Raw genomic sequence first — 21,937 nt, 5'->3', positions numbered from 1 at the left:
TGTGCCTATCAGTCCCGACAAAACATCAGTATTATAACACCGGTACTCAGTTCTGGTGAGCTCCTGCCAAAGTCATGCTCAGCACCACAATGGACAAAGACATGACACGGCAGTGTAAATACTTTTTCCCTGTCAAGTTCTGAATGTCCAAAGTGAAGATAAATTCCGCTTCTAAACACGGCCGTGTTTCTCTTCAGCATCCTATAATGTGACACGCATCAGGCTGTTTCCCCGGGGCCATAAATCATGAATGCGTTTGGCATCTTTTACAAAACTATTCACATATGGACAAATCGTTTTAGCAGAGAGTTGCATTAGTTTAATGTGGTGCTTGTCAATGCTACGTCAAACATCCCCTACATTTCTCAAGTAAAGCAAGGACCATACAGCCTCACCTTCCCAAAGACCTTTCCAATATTGCACAATGTTTACAATTAGCTTCATTCATGGACAAATAACAATAGTTTTAAAGCATGTAAACAGATGTAGACTTCCCCAAAAAGTAGATGTCCGAGCTTAACTAAAGTATAGGGGGTAGGAGGGGAAACATGTCCAAAGCACAAGTGAACAACAATGCTTTCTTCCCCCCCTCAATAAGGCATGACATGCTTGAGATTGAGGAGCAGGATAATAAGGGAACACTTCCCGTTATGTCAGAATATAACTGATGTTTTATCTGCATGAGATCTGGTTTGTCAGATTGTCGAACATTTACAGCAAGTGTTACTGCGACAGCCGATTCGATACGTTCGAAAACTGTTGCAGTAGAAGTACATTTTTCAACTGATTGTTCGAGTTGTCGTTCCCCAATGAGTCGTTTAAATTGCTCAAGGGAGGACATAGTATTTCAGACGTTAAAAGCTGGTGATATTTTTCCTCAAGTACCATTATAATTTTCATCACGTGGCACAAACAATGAGATGTATAGGATAATCCTGATTATAAACTGGGTGGTTCGAGCCCTGAAGGCTGATTGGCTGACAGCCGTTGTATACCACGGTTATGACAAAACATGTATTTTTACTACTCTAATTACGTTGGTAACCCGTTAATAATAGCAATACGGCACCTCGGGGGTTTGTGATATATGGCCAACAAATAGCTCTTAGCCGTGGTATGTTGGCCATATACCACACCTCCTCGGGCCTTATTGCTTAATTAATGTTGTGCCATGTGTATTTCCACCCATCTGATGTACTTGACATATACCTACGGAGACACACACATATACAACATACAAATAAACATCACCTTACACATTAACATCAGAGTTTGGCTTGGGGGACAGGAGGGAGCAGAGTGCATTTTCACTTCAAAATATATAGACAATAACAGAAGAATATACATGAAACGCTCCTTTTTAGTCTTTCTTCCTCTCTGTGGATGGATAAACTTGCTGGAGCAGACGTGGACCCCAAGTAGCACAGAGAGATAGTGCCACGTGTTACAGAGACGAGAGGTTAATGATTGGGAATAAATGCTTTAGGGGTAATCATGGCACAGGGCGACGTAAGAGCTATAGGAGGATAGGTCATCTTAAGAGCTATTGGAGGAGGATAGGTCCTCTTAAGAGCTATAGGAGGAGGATAGGTCCTCTTTGCTGTCTGTTTGTGCAGAATATTCCCCCTTCACAAGTTAGTTGGGGAGTCCAGCCTCGGTCACAGTCAGTGAGGAGTGTTCCCAGGGTCAGTAACACATTCCCTCTGTGTCGCTTGGTGAATCACTGGATATACTGTACAGATGGGCACAACACTGAATGAATTTGTGATTACAATATGTGTGGATATGTTTCATTGAAGCTTTTGCTCCAGCAAGTCCTCGCTTGGTTTGAATTTTCTGGGTGTGTTAATAGAGTGCCTGATAGATTAAAGTTCAAAGGTCATCGGGAGGTCAGAGATGCAAATAGCCATGACAACCAATAAGTACATCACTGCTGGGCCAATAGGGCGCTCCGATTAGCCTTCATCTTCTCCAGGCGCTTGGCCAGGTGGCTGTTACTGGCCTCCAGCTCACCAATCCTGTCCAGGGCAGACCTCAGCTAGAGAGAATGGAGAGAAAACGTTTAGAGTTTGAGAGGGGAGAAGCAACCTAAAGGCAACAGCGTATACCTGGCGTAGACTTGATGCAAAGAAATGTGGGGTTGACATACTAGATATGACCCAATGGCTTGTGGGCTCTGTGATTCTTTGGTTGTTTTTGTAAACCTGACATTATAGTAGCCTACCTCTCTCTGTAGCTTGCGTTTCTCCACTTTGAGCTCGTCCTCTACTTTCTCTGCGCTCTCAGAGGCCGACTTGTAACGAGTCACCTGACCCTCCAACCGGATGATCTGGCCAAGAGAGAAATGAGGGGGTGAATAAATGGATTGTTGTATGAAATGTGATATGCCTCATACTAGACTGAACACGTGACTTACGGGACATATTCCATGGAGCTCCTAGTGGAGCAAATGGTCAATAGTCTCCAACCCAGACTGTACAAGATACTGCTTATTTTCTCACGTTTACCATGAGGAACGTGATTGGTCATGTGTTTCATGGATATAGTCATACATGTCTCCCTCTGTCTAGGAACTAAAACGGTACCTACATTCTGTTCCAGGGCTGTGACTTCCTGTACTGATTTCACCAGTTTAAACTTGAGGTCACTGATTTGCCGGTTGGCATCCCCTGTAGAAGAAGAAATAAAGATAGAAGGATGTCAGTCAAGTATTGTTGTATAGGTTTGCATAACGTATACTACACTCACACACTTGACAATGTACACTAGTGAGACAGCCAGGTAAAAGGCTAGATCTGTCTTAGTAAACGTGAAATGTGACTCACTCTGTAAGTCGAGGATGTGGGGGTCCATGCCGTTCTCAAGACCGTCCTCCTCAGGACTCAAACCCTCTGACCCGTTCCTCTGTTTCCCCTCCAGCTGAGACTTCAGCCTCTTCACCTGATCAGCTAAACTCTCCCTCTCATCAACTATTTTCCTCAGTCTGACTTCTGCAATACAAACAGACAGCTGACTTTGAATCAACAGCATGAAATTCTAATAGTTGGTTAGTAATAGGGTAGTTTGAGTAGTCGAGGTCAGTAATAGAGTAGTTTTGTACGTCAACTTTTACCACACGGTTCAATTAACAGCCTTGTTTTTTTGGTTTCTAATCTGTATTATTTTTGTAATACATACAACACATTGTACTTAATTACCCAGATTTTTTTATATACACTGCTCAAAAAAATAAAGGGAACACTTAAACAACACAATGTAACTCCAAGTCAATCACACTTCTGTGAAATCAAACTGTCCACTTAGGAAGCAACACTGATTGACAATAAATTTCACATGCTGTTGTGCAAATGGAATAGACAACAGGTGGAAATTATAGGCAATTAGCAAGACACCCCCAATAAAGGAGTGGTTCTGCAGGTGGGGACCACAGACCACTTCTCAGTTCCTAGGCTTCCTGGCTGATGTTTTGGTCACTTTTGAATGCTGGCGGTGCTTTCACTCTAGTGGTAGCATGAGTCTACAACCCACACAAGTGGCTCAGGTAGTGCAGCTCATCCAGGATGGCACATCAATGCGAGCTGTGGCAAGAAGGTTTGCTGTGTTTGTCAGCGTAGTGTCCAGAGCATGGAAGCGCTACCAGGAGACAGGCCAGTACATCAGGAGACATGGAGGAGGCCGTAGGAGGGCAACAACCCAGCAGCAGGACCGCTACCTCCGCCTTTGTGCAAGGAGGAGCAGGAGAAGCACTGCCAGAGCCCTGCAAAATTACCTCCAGCAGGCCACAAATGTGCATGTGTCTGCTCAAACGGTCAGAAACAGACTCCATGAGGGTGGTATGAGGGCCCGACGTCCACAGGTGGGGGTTGTGCTTACAGCCCAACACCGTGCAGGACGTTTGGCATTTGCAAGAGAACACCAAGATTGGCAAATTCGCCACTGGCGCCCTGTGCTCTTCACAGATGAAAGCAGGTTCACACTGAGCACTTGACAGACGTGACAGAGTCTGGAGACGCCGTGGAGAACGTTCTGCTGCCTGCAACATCCTCCAACATGACCGGTTTGGCGGTGGGTCAGTCATGGTGTGGGGTGGCATTTCTTTGGGGGGCCGCTCAGCCCTCCATGTGCCTGCCAGAGGTAGCCTGACTGCCATTAGGTACCGAGATGAGATCCTCAGACCCCTTGTGAGACCATATGCTGGTGTGGTTGGCCCTAGGTTCCTCCTAATGCAAGACAATGCTAGACCTCATGTGGCTGGAGTGTGTCAGCAGTTCCTGCAAGAGGAAGGCATTGATGCTATGGACTGGCCCGCCCGTTCCCCAGACCTGAATCCAATTGAGCACATCTGGGACATCATGTCCCGCTCCATCCACCAACGCCACGTTGCACCACAGACTCTCCAGGAGTTGGCGGATGCTTTAGTCCAGGTCTGGGAGGAGATCCCTCAGGAGACCATCCGCCACCTCATCAGGAGCATGCCCAGGTGTTGTAGGGAGGTCATACAGGCACGTGGAGGCCACACACACTACTGAGCCTCATTTTCACTTGTTTTAAGGACATTACATCAAAGTTGGATCAGCCTGTAGTGTGGTTTTCCACTTTAATTTTGAGTGTGACTCCAAATCCAGACCTCCATGGGTTGATAAATTGGATTTCCATTGATTATTTTTGTGTGATTTTGTTGTCAGCACATTCAACTATGTAAAGAAAAAATAATTTAATAAGATTATTTCTTTCATTCAGATCTAGGATGTGTTGTTTAAGTGTTCCCTTTATTTTTTTGAGCAGTATATATACACAGTACCAGTCAAAAGTTTGGACACACCTACTCATTCAGCCCATCTATAATTTAGCCCAAATAACTACCGCTTCCCCTACTGTATTTATTTATTTATTTTGCTCCTTTGCACCCCATTATTTCTATTTCTACTTTGCACTTTCTTCCACTACAAATCTACCATTCCAGTGTTTTACTTGATATATTGTATTTACTTTGCCACCATGGCCTTTTTTGCCTTTACCTCCCTTATCTCACCTCATTTGTTCGCATTGTATATAGACTTATTATTCTACTGTATTATTGACTGTATGTTTGTTTTACTCCATGTGTAACTCTGTGTTGTTGTATGTGTCGAACTGCTTTGCTTTATCTTGGCCAGGTCGCAATTGTAAATGAGAACTTGTTCTCAACTTGCCTACCTGGTTAAATAAAGGTGAAATAAAATAAAATAAAAATAAAAAATTCAAGGGTTTTTTCTTTATTTTTACTATTTTCTACATTGTAGATGTAGAAAATAGAGAAGACATCAAAACTATAAAATAACACATATGGAATCATGTAGTAAGCAAAAAAGTGTTAAATATATCTTTAGATTTTAGATTCTTCAAAGTTGCCACCCTTTGCCTTGATGAGAGCTTTGCACGCTCTTGGCATTCTCTCAACCAGCTTCATGAGGAATGCTTTTCCAACAGCCTTGAAGGAGTTCCCACATATGCTGGGCACTTGTTGCTGCTTTTCCTTCACTGCGGTCCAACTCATCCCAAACCATTTCAATTGTAGCCATGCTGGTTAAGTGTGCCTTTAATTATAAATAATTCACTGACAGTGTCACCAGCAAAGCACCATCACACCCCCTCTTCCATGCTTCATGGTGGGAACCACACATAAGGAGATCATCCATTCACCTACTCTGTGTCTCACAAAGACACTGCGGTTGGAACAAAAATAATCGCACATTTTGACAGATTTCCACCGGTCTAATGTCCATTGCTCTTGTTTCTTGGCCCAAGCAAGTCTCTTCTTCTTATTGGTGTCCTTTAATAGTGGTTTCTTTGCAGCAATTCAACCATGAAGGCCTGATTCACACAGTCTCCTCTGAACAGTTGATGTTGAGATGTGTCTGTTACTTGAAATCTGTGAAGCATCTATTTGGGCTGCAATTTCTGAGGCTGGTAACTCTAATTAACTTATTCTTGGGGTGGCAGGTAGCCTAGGGGTTAGAGTGTTGGACTTGTAACCAAAAGGTTGCAAGATCAAATCCCTGAGCTGACAAGGTAAAATCTGTCATTCTGCCCCTGAACAAGGCAGTTAACCTGCTGTCATTGAAAATAAGAATTTGTTCATAACTGACTTGCCCAGTTAAATAAAGGTAATAATAATAATTATCTGCAGCAGTGGAAACTCTGGGTCTTCCATTCCTGTGGCAGTCCTCATGAGAGCCAGTTTGATCATAGTGCTTGATGGTTTTTGCGACTGCACTTGAAGAAATGTAAAACGTTCTTGAAATTTTACAAATTGACTGACCTTCATGTCTTAAAGTAACGATGGACTGTCATTTCTGTTTGCTTATTTGAGCTGTTCTTGCCATAATATGGACTTGGTCTTTAACTTCTCTAGGGTAGGGGGCAGTATTTTGACGTCCGGATGAAAGGCGTGCCCGTAGTAAACTGCCTGCTACTCAGGCTCAGAAGGTAGGATATGCATATTATTAGTCGATTTGCATAGAAAACACTCTGAAGTTTCTAAAACTGTTTGAATGATCTCTGTGAGTATAACAGAACTCATATGGCAGGCAAAAACCTGAGAAACATCCAACCAGGAAGTGTGGAAATCTGAGGTTTGTAGTTTTTCAAGTGATACAGTATACAGTGACTTAGGGTTCATTTTGCCCTTCCTACGGCTCCCACTAGATGTCAACAGTCTTTAGAACATGGTTTCATGCTTCTACTGTGAATGGGGAGAGAATAAGAGCTCCTGGAAGTAAATGAGTGAGAAAATGACATGAGTTCAGAGGCACGTGCTCACATGAGAGTTAGCTGTGTTCATTTTCTTTGTTGAAGAAATTGGAATTGTCTGGTTGGAATATTACTGAAGATTTATGATAAAAACATCCTAAAGATTGATGCTATACATCGTTTGACATGTTTCTACGAACGTAAATATAACTTTTTTTTACTTTTCGTCGTGACATTTTGCGCGTGCTTCCTGCATTTGGAGTAGTGGACTAAAGACGCGAACAAAAAGGAGGTATTTGGACATAAATGATGGACTTTATTGAACAAAACAAACATTTATTGTGGAACTGGGATTCCTGGGAGTGCATTCTGATGAAGATCATCAAAGGTAAGTGAATATTTATAATGTAATTTTTGTCATTTCTGTTGACTCCAAAATGGCGGGTATCTGTATGGCTTGTTTTGATATCTGAGCGTTGTACTCAGATATTTGCAAAATTTGCTTTTGCCGTAAAGCTTTTTTGAAATCTGACACAGCAGTTGCATTAAGGAGAAGTGTATCTATAATTCTTTGAATAACTGTTGAATATTTTATCAACGTTTATGATGAGTATTTCTGTAAATTGATGTGCTCATTCACCGGAAGTTTTGGGAGGCAAAACATTTCTGAACATTACACACCAATGTAAAATGTTTTTTTTTTTATATAAATATGAACTTTATCGAGCAAAACATACATGTATTGTGTAACTATGAGTGCCATCTGATGAAGATCATCAAAGGTTAGTGATTAATTCTAGCTGTATTTCTGTTTTTTGTGACGCCTCTCCTTGCTTGGAAAATGGCTGTGTGGTTTTTCTTGTCAAGGTGATGTCCTAACATAATCTAATGTTATGCTTCCGCCGTAAAGCCTTTTTGAAATCGGACAATGTGGTTGGATTAACGAGAAGTGTATATTTGAGAAATTAGAATTATGAGATTTTTGTTGTTTTGAATTTGCCGCCCTGCTATTTCACTGGCTGTTGAATAGTTTGCCCCCCAGGGAGGTTAACCAAATAGGGATATCTTCTGTATACCACCCCTACCTTGTCACAACACAACTGATTGGCTCAAACACATTAAGGAAAGAAATTCCACAAATGAACATTTAAATGAGCACACCTGTTCATTTAAATGCATTACAGGTGACTACCTCATGAAGCTGGTTGACAGAATGCCAAGAGTGTGCAAAGCTGTCATCAATTCAAAGAGTGGCTACTTTGAAGAATCTCAAATATAAACAATATTTTGATTTGTTTAACACTTTTTTACTACATGATTCCATATGTGTTATTTCATAGTTGTGATGTCTTTACTATTATTCTACAATGTAGAAAATAGTAAAAAATAAAGAAAAACCCTGGAACGAGTAGGTGTGTCCAAACTTAATTCATTGCAATTATAAAACATTTCACCCAACTGATCACAATCTGCAGTTCATTGAAAACCTGAGAATATGCACACAGTTGCTTACCACTGAAATACTGTACAGTATGTTGGAGGGACTGTGAGTATGGATGAAAAGAGTTTAAAACAGCTGACACATACAAATGAGTGGAGATAACATGTCATGGGATTGATATATTCTCCCACTTATTACCTATTTAATCATGTAATTGTTATCTAGTATGTTGCGTGTAAAAACCAGACACATGAACAATACAGAAGTGTTATTGTGTAATATAATCCTACCACCTGTGCATAAATGGAAGCTTGGTGAGGTTTTATGGAACCCAGAAATCAGTGAGTGTATGCAATAGTGCAAAATACAACAAAACCAATCGCTCTTCAACATGGTTAATTTATTCAAGGCACTAAATAAGTCATTAAATAAAACATGTAATTCCTTTGAGTAAAACAAAGAAACCCATAGAGACTGGCTGCAACCCCAGTCAGTAGTCTATTACACATCAAATAACACTTTGAGAGTACAGTGATCATCAACTAGTTTACTTTGCAAGGATCTTTGCTCTTGCCCTTTCTATTGCCCTTTAGTCCCTTTCTTACACCGCTCTCCTGTTTCTGGGCTTCTTCCACTGGGGGGCGCTCTCTCTCCTCCTCCGCCGCCTCGGGTAATGGCTGTATCTCTTGGCCAAGTGCCGAGGGTCCGGGTGAGGAGCTGATGTGCTCTTCTTCGACAGGTAGATAGGTTTCCTCCTCTTTCACAAGTAGAACGGCTTCTTCACAACTGTCTATATATCCAGCGGAGGCCCCATCGTTTAACTCATTGTCTCCCCCTGCTGGTGAACCTGTTGAAGCCTCCCCCTGTTCTGTCTGTTGCTCCTGAATGGCTTCCTGCTGAAGTTTCTCCTCATAGATGTTCTCCTCAATGATGCACCATTCTTCTCTCTCTACACGACTGGGTGATTCTGACTGGATCCTGTCTGGGCTGGGCTCTACCTCCTCTGTCCTGTCTGAGGGAGGTTAAGTCATCTGTGTTTTCCCGTCCATTCTCAAGGTTTGTGTTCTCCTCACATTGTCCGTCAGTGCCACCGCTTACTGGTACAGCTTCCTTGTTACTTTCTCCACTGTTTTCCTCATTCTCTGCCTGTTCCAGAGATTCTGGTTCAAATCCTCTTTGATTCACCCCATCTCCGTTGTCACTGCAGATGGTATTTTCTTTTTGAACCAAAATGGCTCCCTCAAGTTCAGCAGGTTCCACCTTGGTTTCTGTGTCGCAGTATTGGGGTTTCTCTACTTCATATTCAACCTGAGTCTCTTTGTCACCAAAATGCATCAAAATGGCTACTTCAGGTGCAGCAACATCCACCTGTGTCTCTTGGTCACAGTACTTGGCCTGCTCTGCTTCAGTGTCTGTTTGTTGCTGCAGGCTGTCATTCAACTTGTCTTGGTTTAACTTGTCCAAAGATTCTATCTCCAGTAGTGCCCTCTCCTGGTCATGTGAGTAGTTGTCAGCCTCATGTAGAAGTCTGCTTCCCCCTGGTGTCCTCACCTCGCCATGGTCCAACTGCATCTCTGGTGCTTCGCCTGGAAGATCACAGGGTATAGATTGGAGGGCCAAACACAGGTCATTCTTCAGCGTCTGAGAGTGCAAGCACGGAAATTCAAGGATTGCTGGAGGGGAATTAATTTGGAGCCATTTGTAGAGAATACAATCAAGGCCTTGATCCCGGCTGATTTAGAATGCAGAATCAGCAACTGACTCAACAGGATTAATTAACATTATGATGATAATCCCATGGAGGACAATACTGCAAAACAATGACGTCAGAAAAAAGAAAAAGAGAGCCAACCATCCTCGTTTTGTATCCCATCATGCAACATTTCTAACGGTGATTCATCCGAATGACAGAAGACAAGTCAAATAAAAAAACATGACTGCACAATATCATTCAACATGAGTCGAGTAGGATGGTGGTAAATAAACAGAGATCAGATATGAGCAATTGCACCGGTGGGTTATTTTCTTACCAAGCATGCTCTCCCCACCATGAGATGGCTGGGACTCCTGAGCCAATCGGGAGGTAGAGTCTGTACTGAGAGGCCCATCAATCATCTGTCCTGCTTCCCCATTGGTGGTTACTTCAGGTGACAGCACTATCCCATTTTTCTGATTTGGGAGAGAACGAGCAAAATAAAGCTGAATAATCTTTCAGAAAGTATTTTGCCCATTAGAACTTCCTATTGTTCTAGTGTTTGCTGACATGTGCATGGAGGCCCTCTTTGAAGTCAAGATGAGGAAACCTTCACTCAGCAGTACTTCAAGGTGCTGTACCTTCAGAGCGTCTTTGAGGTGGACCACCTGATCCCTGAGCTTATCCCGCTCATCCCGCATGCCGGCGTCTGAGAATTCCCTCTGCCTCTCTAAGGCCTGAGCCATACCCAAGCAGCAGCAGCAGGGGGAGGGGGAGGAAGAGTTGGTAAAGAAGGGAAGGATAAACACAGTAAAGGAAGAGAGAAGCATTGAGGGGAAAAAGAGATATAGTGGAAATGTCTTGGTTAGTTTGGAGCGTTAAACTTGAGTAGCTGACAGAGGAATGGAAGCGTTTTCTGTAGAACTTCCCGGAGCAATGATGCGGCTAACGGTTTGGGGTTCACCCTCTATTCCGCGAGCGTACCCCAATCTTTTTCTCCTTCCATCCGAGGGTCTCCTGCAGGTCGGAGATCTCCCTAACACAGCTGTCCCGTTTGAGACGGAGCTGGCCCACCTCCTGGCCACGGGACGAAAGCAAGATGGAGGAAAAGAAGGGACAGAGGAGAAGGGAGGGAAAATCAGCATGCAGAGAGTATGCAGCAGGAAAAGAGACTACAGCAAGTTTAGCAAGAGACCTAAGTTAGATCTATGTTAGTGTTATGTTCTGAGTGGAAGTACTGTTTTTGTTACCGTATTGTTGTTAGCAGGAAGTCTTTGCGATGACCTGAGTACTCACGGTTAGCAGTTCTTCACTCTGTTTCAGCGTCTCTCTCATCTCGTTAAACTGGCGCTGCAGAACACTGTGGGCGTGCCTCTCCCTCTCAAACTCATTGGCCTTGTCGTTGTACTCTCGTTTAGACTCGTACAGCTGCTCCTCCAGCTCAATGAGCGAGTCCTTCAGCGTGTCCACCTGGTACATGAGGTTGGACTTCTCGTTGTGTAGCTGGGCGTTGGACACCATGGCCTTACGGTACTTCTCCTCAGACTCCACCAGGGAGTCCTGTTGAGAGACAAAATGGAGGACAGTGGAGGGGTGAGAGGTCAGGGGAGAAACAAAGCAAAACAGTTAAGCATTTAATATCTCAAATACAACTATGCAGACGTTGTTCGTCTTCAACCGTGGAATACTTACTGTAATAATCAGAAGTGTTTCTAGAGTCAACAAAATAATTTCAAAAACATGGACTTTAGACCATGGACCATCTCTTTCCCAGATATACTGTATGGTCCTACTCATAGAAGTATCTCTATGGGCCTACCTTTATCTCTCGAATGGAGGCCTCTGTCTCTACTGAGATAGAGGTGTCACAGCTGCCTCTGCGAGAGGAGGGCCCGCCCAGCGATGCTAGAGTGACTGCTGAGAGGGTAGAGGCAGTCCTGGAACCCTGGGAGGAAACAGGACAGGCCCGTCTTGAAGGCTGTTTCACAACAGTTATATTCCCTACTTCATCTTTAATACATTAAAAGCTAGAGTTTCAGATCAGGTGTGTGACCCGTACCTTTTCCAGGAAGTCCCTGTCTGATCTCTCCTCCACCTGTAGAGGGAAAAACAACTTGGTTACTCTTAGGAGAGGATAAGGAGAGGAGATACACATATTTACAATGTCACAAATTTAGTTGATTGACACACCGTAAATCCAGGCCATGCCCATACTGTATCCGTCTCTGAATATCCACACACTGCATCACAACAAGTATCTTTAGAGTCATGCTTAACTCTCTCTGGATCACCATCTGATTCTGAACCACGGAACCACTGGACACTACAGAGTTACTCATATTATATCCACTGGACACTACAGACTTACTCATATTATATCCACTGGACACTACAGAGTTAGTCATATCATATCCACTGGACACTACAGAGTTACTCATATTATATCCACTGGACACTACAGACTTACTCATATTATATCCACTGGACACTACAGAGTTAGTCATATCATATCCACTGGACACTACAGACTTACTCATATTATATCCACTGGACACTACTGAGTTAATCATATCATATCCACTGGACACTACAGAGTTAGTCATATCATATCCACTGGACACTACAGACTTACTCATATTATATCCACTGGACACTACAGTTAATCATATCATATCCACTGGACACTACAGAGTTACTCATATCATATCCACTGGACACTACAAAGTTACTCATATCATGTCCACTGGACACTACAGAGTTAGTCATATCATATCCACTGGACACTACAGAGTTACTCATATCATATCCACTGGACACTACAGAGTTAGTCATATTATATCCACCGGACACTACAGACTTACTCATATTATATCCACTGGACACTACAGAGTTAGTCATATCATATCCACTGGACACTACAGACTTACTCATATTATATCCACTGGACACTACAGAGTTAGTCATATCATATCCACTGGACACAATGAGTTAATCTTATCATATCCACTGGACACTACAGAGTTAGTCATATCCACTGGACGCTACAGAGTTAATCATATCATATCCACTGGACACTAGAGAGTTAGTAATATCATATCCACTGGACACTACAGACTTACTCATATTATATCCACTGGACACTACAGAGTTAGTCATATCATATCCACTGGACACTACAGAGTTAATCATATCATATCCACTGGACACTACAGAGTTACTCATATCATATCCACTGGACACTACAGAATTAAATTAGTCATATCCACTAGACACTACATAGTTAGTCATATCCACTGGACGCTACAGAGTTAGTCATATCATATCCACTGGACACTACAGACTTACTCATATTATATCCACTAGACACTACAGAGTTAGTCATATCATATCCACTGGAAACTACAGAGTTAAACTTATCATATCCACTAGACACTACAGAGTTAGTCATATCATATCCACTGGACACTACAGAGTTAATCTTATCATATCCACTGGACACTACAGAGTTAATCATATCATATCCACTGGACATGACAGAGTTAGTCATATCATATTCACTGGACACTACAGTTAATCATATCACTGGACACTACAGAGTTAGTCATATCATATCCACTCCAGTCCAGGCTGCATGTTAGTTGTCAGTGTCACCCACATGCGTCCACACAGAGGCCCACCTCACATTGGCCAGGTCGGGACCATATATTCTTTGCTTGTACCAAAGCTGCAGTCTTTGTAATGTCCACCAGGGGGCATAAGGGACCTGAGCACTGTCAGCTGTCAATGAGGACACACAGGACAGGACCATAGAGTTCAGTTCTCTGGACAATACACTCTTCATTGGGATGATAATAATTGGGAAGTCATTTAACAGAATAGAGAACAGAGAAAAGGATGTAAGGACTAGGCCTAAAGAAGGCTGCGGGTTAGAGGGAGTGACCAATGAAGAGAGCTCACCACTGGGCTGGCACGGGCAGAGCTGGCCCTGGACGAGGCCCGAGAGTTGGAGCCCAGAAAACCACTGTAGTCTGAAGGCTGGCACAAAAAGAAGATGGATAAAATAGGAAAAGAGAAGGAAATGGAAAAGAGAGAGATGTTAGTCACAGAGTTTGTCAGTCAGCAAGCAGGGACAGACAGAGCTGAAGCAGGGACGGACAGAGCTGAAGCAGGGACGGACAGAGCTGAAGCAGGGACGGACAGAGCTGAAGCAGGGACGGACAGAGCTGAAGCAGGGACGGACAGAGCTGAAGCAGGGACAGACAGAGCTGAAGCAGGGACAGACAGAGCTGAAGCAGGGACAGACAGAGCTGACGCAGGGACAGACAGAGCTGACGCAGGGACAGACAGAGCTGACGCAGGGACAGACAGAGCTGAAGCAGGGACAGACAGAGCTGACGCAGGGACAGACAGAGCTGACGCAGGGACAGACAGAGCTGAAGAGACAAGGGAATACATTGATAGTCAACCAGGCCCTGTTAGACCAAAGACAACCCTCCCACACATCAAAAACCCAGACACATACAATTCCATGTGTACACTCCACTCTAGACTCCACCATTCTAGACATACTGCAAACCCCACGCCACAAAGTCACAATCAAACTGTGACTTGGCACAGTGTTTGCAAAGGTCATCGACACACAAGACGCACTGTAAGATAATTCAGGATGGTTATTGGTGGAATACAGCTAACTGAAAACATGGATTCCTTCTTCTGGAAGTCTGAAATCCACATGTGGGAAAGACACAAGAAACCCCAATAGAAAGAAGTAGTGGAGTGGCGACACTGTCATGCAGACTTCTCCTGGGGTGGCCAACCCTCCTACTGGAGAGAATCAGGTGTGTTCAAGCAGGGCTGGAATAAAAACCTGCACACCCAGCCTGCCGCTAGTATCGCTTCAAGAGGAGGGTGGGTCGACCCCACAATGCAATTCCACGTTGGCACATAGGGCATGCCAAGCAAGGCCCCTCATCAGGGTAACACAGTGATACATTCCATGCATGCTGTCTATTCAAGCCTCCCTTTTGATTTGAAAACCGTCACAACAACCACAATTCTAGACATACTTGAAAACCCAACACAATCTCACTATGACTTTGCACTGTGTTTCCAAAAGTCATCAACACAAAAGACGCACCGTAAGATAATACAGGGTGGGAATTAGTGGAATACAACGAATTAAAGAAGGATTCCTTGTTTGGTGAGTCTGCTAAAAACAGAAGACACCACTGATCCTGATAGAAGTAGAGACTGACAACACTGTCATGCAGACAGACTATGGCCAGGGGTGGCCGACTGTCTTCCCAGAAACCTATTGGATGTGTAGGCTTTTGCTCCAGACCTGCTCCAATACAACTGATTCTACTAATCAGCTGCTCATCTGGGTGTTGATTAGCTGAATCAGGTTAGAGCAAGGCTGGAACAAAAGCCTGCATACCCAGTAGCTCGTATCTCTCCAGGAGGAGGGTTGACCACTGCTGGACTATGCAATCCAATGTTGCCACAGGGAGCATGCCAAGTAACCTCCCTCAGGGTAAGAGAGGGGGCGTCAGGGCTTCTTACACCGCGAGAGATGGAGCCACTAAAGCGCCGTGTGCTACTCTGCACAGCCTCGTCACACACAGAGCCCTGTAGATAGGAGAGAGACACACACACACACTGCATCAGACTTCACCTCACGCACGCACACACACACACGCACGCACGCACGTACGCACACACGCACACACACACACACACACTGCATCAGACTTCACCTCACGAACGTATACAGACACGTCCATCTCAGTAATCATGCAGGAAAAGGACCTGAAGGATCAGCTGTACATCCCACAATGTCTTATAGCATGCCACCTAGCAGACACCACTGTACTTCTGCAACTCAGCTTACTGTCTCACGTTCTCCTTAACACTTCAAAGTGTTTTGGAAATCTAACTTTTAGGGCCAGGACTGTATGTGGGTCTTGATAACATCTAGCCCCTCTGCCAAACCATTCTTCGCATGCCTTATAATGACACATCACAGATCTATCTATCTATTTATCTACTGTCTAAACAGGTGGTGAAAGGTCAGAGGTCATAGGAAAGAGGAACCAACCCTGTGACTCTGGGTGCGTGGGCCATCAATAAAGAGCATGGAGGGCTGAAGATGGACAGAGAGGGAAACAATCCAACATTCTACTGTAAGTGATAAACAACAGTGATTCTATCTAGTATGTACAACTGGAAAAAGCTCTATGTTTTGAGAATCTACTATTCTGTCATTCTAAGAAACCAACAGGAGGGTGAGGTTGAGTGGGTAGGGAAGGAGGGAGGGAGAAGTTGAGTGGGTAGGGAAGGAGGGAGAAGTTGAGTGGGTAGGGAAGGAGGAAAGGAGAGGGTGAGTGGGTAGGGAAGGAGGGAGAAGTTGAGTGGGTAGGGAAGGAGGAAAGGAGAGGGTGAGTGGGTAGGGAAGGAGGGAGAAGTTGAGTGGGTAGGGAAGGAGGGAGAGGTTGAGTGGGTAGGGAAGGAGGGAGAGGTTGAGTGGGTAGGGAAGGAGGGAGAAGTTGAGTGGGTAGGGAAGGAGGGAGAAGTTGAGTGGGTAGGGAAGGAGGAAAGGAGAGGGTGAGTGGGTAGGGAAGGAGGAAAGGAGAGGGTGAGTGGGTAGGGAAGGAGGGAGAAGTTGAGTGGGTAGGGAAGGAGGGAGAAGTTGAGTGGGTAGGGAAGGAGGGAGAAGTTGAGTGGGTAGGGAAGGAGGGAGAGGTTGAGTGGGTAGGGAAGAAGGGAGAGGTTGAGTGGGTAGGGAAGAAGGGAGAGGTTGAGTGGGTAGGGAAGGAGGAAAGGAGAGGGTGAGTGGGTAGGGAAGGAGGAAAGTAGAGGGTGAGTGGGTAGGGAAGGAGGGAGAAGTTGAGTGGGTAGGGAAGGAGGGAGAAGTTGAGTGGGTAGGGAAGGAGGGAGAAGTTGAGTGGGTAGGGAAGGAGGGAGAGGGTGAGTGGGTAGGGAAGAAGGGAGAGGGTGAGTGGGTAGGGAAGGAGGGAGAAGTTGAGTGGGTAGGGAAGGAGGGAGAGGTTGAGTGGGTAGGGAAGGAGGAAAGGAGAGGTTGAGTGGGTAGGGAAGGAGGAAAGGAGAGGGTGAGTGGGTAGGGAAGGAGGGAGAGGTTGAGTGGGTAGGGAAGGAGGGAGAGGTTGAGTGGGTAAGGAAGGAGGGAGAGTGAGTGGGTAGGGAAGTAAGGAGGGGAAAAAGGAGGTCAAAAAAGGTAGAGCAGCATTGGGAAAAGGTGGAGCAGCATTGGGAAAAGATGGAGCAGCATTGGGAAATGGAAAGAGGGATGAGACGTGAAGGAGAGAGGAATAAATGAGTGGGGACAGACCCGGCCATTTTGAGTGGAATTTTGATGTCTGAGGGAGGGGAGACTGTTGGAGCTGCAGTACAGATCAGATGAGAAGTTTCTCTACAACGCCACAACACAGAGAGAGAGAGCGAGAGAGAGAGAGAGAGAGACAAACAAAGATGAGGGGAGAGTGAAAGAGAGAAACAAAATATGAATAGAGAAATGATTCCTCTGGAAAATGAACCCAACAGAGAGAGATAAAAATGTGTTTGGTCCCTTGTCAACTCCCTTGACAACGAACCAAAACAAAAAGGCATGTTGTTATGTCTAGAGGCATTTCAGACATTCATTAGTGACAGTTATTATGACAAGGGAAGTGCGGTGACAATACAGCCGACAACCAGACCGTCCCGTTAAACCACGTTCACTGTCTGGGGTGTGCTGATAACTAGTTGGGTTATGAGCCATTTCAACCGCATGCATGTCTTCCCGGCCAAAAGTCTACCGTTTCATTACCATAACAACTGTCTGTGTACCAGTGTTAACTTAGTCCTACTAGCCTAGCTTATATCCATGTAGTCTTGTTTGTTTGATAATGCCACAACTCTCAGTGTGTGAACCTTGTGTGTCTTCAAAACCCCTTTTTGATAGAACACCTTCACCATCAGTGATTCCATCATCATCACCTCAGATTTAAATAGAGGTGTTTTTCACACGACAGGTGGTGTTCTCACTTCAGGCGGGGTCCCATCGCCATAATGGGACGAGGCGTGGAGGAGTTCCTTTAAAAAGGTAGAGAGAAAATCGCCCAGACTTTTGCAACGGTTAAACCATGTTTCAAAGGCCACATTCCAACTCTGATACCGGATACATGTACCGGAATGTTACCTCAGTCATGTGTAGTATCTCTGAGACATCATGACACATGGAGGAAGAGACTTTTACAACCCGTACCGTCTCATTGATGACATTCTTGATTTCATATATGAACAGTGGAAGTGCAATGAGCTGTGTGTTATGTCAGGGCTCTATTCAGCCTGGATAGCCTCTCTCAGTATTTTCAATTCCGGATGAAAAGCGTGCCCAAAGTAAACTGCCTGCTAATCAGGCCCAGAAGCTAGGATATGCATGTAATTGGTAGTATTGGATAGAAAACGCTCTAAAGTTTCCAAAACTGTTAAAATAATGTCTGTGAGTATAACAGAACTGATATGGCAGGCGAAAACCTGAGAAAAATCTTGCTGTAATTCAAATCAATGCCTATAGAGAATCCAATGGGTTAGGAATCAGATTGCAGTACCTATGGCTTCCACTAGATGTCAACAGTCTTTAGACATGATTTCAGGCTTTTATCTTGAAAAACGACGAGTAAAAAGCAATTTTAGTCAGAGTACCACGGAAGTGTACAGTGCTGGTTTCGCTCGTTCCCGCGAGCGCGCCGCTCATTGTTTTTCCTTTCTATTGAAGACGTTTTTGTCCGGTTGAAATATTATTGATTATTTAGAGAAAAGACATACTGAGGATTGATTATAAACATCGTTTGACATGTTTCGACGAACTTTTCCTGTACTTTTCGGATTTTTCGTCTGCCTATTGTGACCGCCTCTGAGCCTGTGGATTACTGAACAAAACGCGCCAACAAAACAGAGGTTTTTGGATATAAAGAGGGACTTTATCGAATAAAACAAACATTTATTGAGTAAATGGGAGTCTCCTGAGTGCAACCATATGAAGATCATCAAAGGTAAGTGATTAATTTTATCGCTATTTTTGACTTGTGTAACTCCTGTACTTAGCTGGTAACAGTTGGTAATGATTTGTCTGCTGGGCGCTGTTCTCAGATAATCGCATGGTATGCTTTCGCCGTAAAGCCTTTTTGAAATCTGACACAGCGGCTGAATTAACAAGAAGTTCATCTTTAAACCGATGTAAAACACTTGTATATTTTATGAACGCTTAATATGAGTATTTCTGTTTTTCAATTTGGCGCTCTGCAATTTCACTGGATGTTGGCCAGGTGGGACGCTAGCTGAAGCGTTACAGATTCCAGATAGAAATGTAAAGCCGACATATGCAGCGCTTACGGTGAATGCAGCCTTCGCTAACGTGGGAACATTGCCTTTACTGCAGCGATACAGATTGAATGGAGCTCTTAGTCTGTCCTATATACAGTAGGCCTTATACTATGAGATGTTAGAGAAGCAGGAAGTAGATATCATAGAACTAGTCATTTAATAGGATCTCTATGGTATATACTAACCCTAAGGCTTCCTCGGCTCCCCACTGACATCCGTTCCTCATCGTCTGAGATCTGGGAGGGAAAGGGACACACAAACACACAACAATCAATCAATGCACATCATTGTGTATCATTGTGTGTTGTTCAGCTGTAGCAGTGGATTGAAGCTGCCCCTAGACACTGACCTAAGGACCAAAAGTTCCCATTTGAATCCTGTTCTGGTTTGGATTTGGAGAGGGTGAGCTGATCCTAGAGCTGTGTATAGAGGCAGCCTCTACCTCAGAGTGTTCCGCAATCATTAGTTATATACACAATAGCATATAGGGGAAAAAAGCACATGTTTGTCAGTCAGGCTGTATGAGGGGAGTCAGGCTGTATAATGGTGGAGAAGACAAGGGGAGTCAGGCTGTATAACGGTAGAGAGGAGAAGACAGGAGTCAGGCAGGCTGTATAATGGTAGAGAGGAGAAGACAGGAGTCAGGCAGGCTGTATAATGGTAGAGAGGAGAAGACAGGGGGAGAGGTGCGGAGGGGGGCGGGAGTAGGCTGTATAACGGTAGAGAGGAGAAGACAGGGGGAGTCAGGCTGTATAACGGTAGAGAGGAGAAGACAGGGGGAGTCAGGCAGGCTGTATAACGGTAGAGAGGAGAAGACAGGGGAGAGTCAGGCAGGCTGTATAACGGTAGAGAGGAGAAGACAGGGGGAGTCAGGCTGTATAACGGTAGAGAGGAGAAGACAGGGGAGAGTCAGGCAGGCTGTATAACGGTAGAGAGGAGAAGACAGGGGGAGTCAGGCAGGCTGTATAACGGTAGAGAGGAGAAGACAGGGGGAGTCAGGCTGTATAACGGTAGAGAGGAGAAGACAGGGGGAGTCAGGCTGTATAACGGTAGAGAGGTGAAGACAGGGGGAGTAGGCTGTATAACGGTAGAGAGGAGAAGACAGGGGGAGTCAGGCTGTATAACGGTAGAGAGGAGAAGACAGGGGAGAGTCAGGCAGGCTGTATAACGGTAGAGAGGAGAAGACAGGGGGAGTCAGGCAGGCTGTATAACGGTAGAGAGGTGAAGACAGGGGAGAGTCAGGTCAGGCTGTATAACGGTAGAGAGGAGAAGACAGGGAGAGTCAGGCAGGCCGTATAATGGTAGAGAGGGGAAGACAGGGAGAGTCAGGCAGGCTGTATAACGGTAGAGAGGATAAGACAGGGAGAGTCAGGCAGGCTGTATAACGGTAGAGAGGATAAGACAGGGAGAGTCAGGCAGGCTGTATAACGGTAGAGAGGATAAGACAGGGAGAGTCAGGCAGGGGGTATAACGGTAGAGAGGGAGAGTCAGGCAGGCTGTATAACGGTAGAGAGGAGAAGACAGGAGTCAGGCAGGCTGTATAACGGCAGAGAGGATAAGACAGGGAGAGTCAGGCAGGCTGTATAACGGTAGAGAGGAGAAGACAGGAGTCAGGCAGGCTGTATAATGGTAGAGAGGGGAAGACAGGGAGAGTCAGGCAGGCTGTATAACGGTAGAGAGGAGAAGACAGGGAGAGTCAGGCAGGCTGTATAATGGTAGAGAGGGGAAGACAGGGAGAGTCAGGCAGGCTGTATAACGGTAGAGAGGAGAAGACAAGGGGAGTCAGGCAGGCCGTATAACGGTAGAGAGAAGACAAGGGGAGTCAGTCAGGCCGTATAATGGTAGAGAGGAGAAGACAGGGAGAGGATACAGACCGACGTGTGTCTCCGTGAAGGACGGGAGGAGTACTTCTCACTCTCCTCCTGGAAGGCCCGGAAGGAAAGAGGAAAAGAAAGTACCCGGTTAAAGGTTAGAGGTCAGGAGGAAAGGTCAAGAAGGAAGTGGTTCTGGTTCTGCCACCAGATGTGGATTTTATAGACAAAGACCAAACAAAAACACAATCTGCACAGGGCAAAACTGGATTGGTTTTGGGAACACTGGGGCTGGGCTGGGGTTATTTCCATTTCCATTCCTGTCAGTTGACCTAGATATAGAACATCTCCAATTGACCGAAATTGAAATGGAATCAAACCCATATCTGGACATGACATGACACTGCATGCGTTTATTTATAGTACACTACTTATGCATTCCCTGGCCTCTCTACTCTGATGCAGGCAGACAGCCACTGGTTAGACAAGCCCAGAGAGAGGTGGGGGTGGAGTGAGGAGGGTCTACTGTAAACTCCTAGGTCATGTGACATGGGTTTAATCCTCCCGCTGGGTTGTCATGGCGATCCCAGTACAGTGAAAAGGGTTTAACCCCTGTCAGATGGCATGGGAGACCCCCGTAGCGGTACAGGATCTAGTGAAATGAGGATCAACTCTGCCCCTGTCTGGTCTGGTTCACAACAGACCTTTAAAAGCACACATGCTGCCCGAGAGCACCTACACATGCCAAGCTACTAGGTCCAGCTATATCCAGGACAACTATGATATTATCAACAGGATGGGACATAGAAATAGAGAATACTAAACACATACATTGCACAACACAGGGGGTGTTGTGTTCAACACTGTGCATGCCTC

At 44.9% G+C, this 21,937-nt stretch overlaps 1 protein-coding gene across 2 annotated transcripts in view; it reads right to left on the bottom strand.

Moving 5' to 3' along the window:
- Positions 1-294: 294 nt before the first annotated feature.
- The window catches only part of lrrfip1b (leucine rich repeat (in FLII) interacting protein 1b), a 38,534-nt gene continuing 16,891 nt past the window's right edge, over positions 295-21,937 (bottom strand). Inside the window, exons 4-16 of one of the 2 annotated variants that reach the window (XM_045698099.2) lie at positions 21,125-21,172; positions 19,436-19,486; positions 13,824-13,901; positions 11,926-11,961; positions 11,686-11,811; positions 11,163-11,426; positions 10,851-10,943; positions 10,508-10,603; positions 10,204-10,342; positions 2,826-2,990; positions 2,590-2,669; positions 2,225-2,329; positions 295-2,038 (exon numbers count right to left, since the gene is read on the bottom strand). In XM_045698099.2, the coding sequence (XP_045554055.2) occupies positions 1,928-2,038; positions 2,225-2,329; positions 2,590-2,669; positions 2,826-2,990; positions 10,204-10,342; positions 10,508-10,603; positions 10,851-10,943; positions 11,163-11,426; positions 11,686-11,811; positions 11,926-11,961; positions 13,824-13,901; positions 19,436-19,486; positions 21,125-21,172 (1,392 nt within the window). In that variant the 3' untranslated portion in view covers positions 295-1,927. The remainder of the gene's footprint in view (positions 2,039-2,224; positions 2,330-2,589; positions 2,670-2,825; positions 2,991-10,203; positions 10,343-10,507; positions 10,604-10,850; positions 10,944-11,162; positions 11,427-11,685; positions 11,812-11,925; positions 11,962-13,823; positions 13,902-19,435; positions 19,487-21,124; positions 21,173-21,937) is intronic. The other variant, XM_082963623.1, reaches the window with a different exon arrangement.

Source organism: Salmo salar, chromosome 17, assembly GCF_965601325.2.
Source record: "Salmo salar chromosome 17, fSalSal1, whole genome shotgun sequence".
Taxonomy (NCBI): domain Eukaryota; kingdom Metazoa; phylum Chordata; class Actinopteri; order Salmoniformes; family Salmonidae; genus Salmo; species Salmo salar.
The sequence above is the reverse complement of the archived record's forward strand: the minus strand, read 5'-3'. Positions and strand labels throughout refer to the sequence as shown.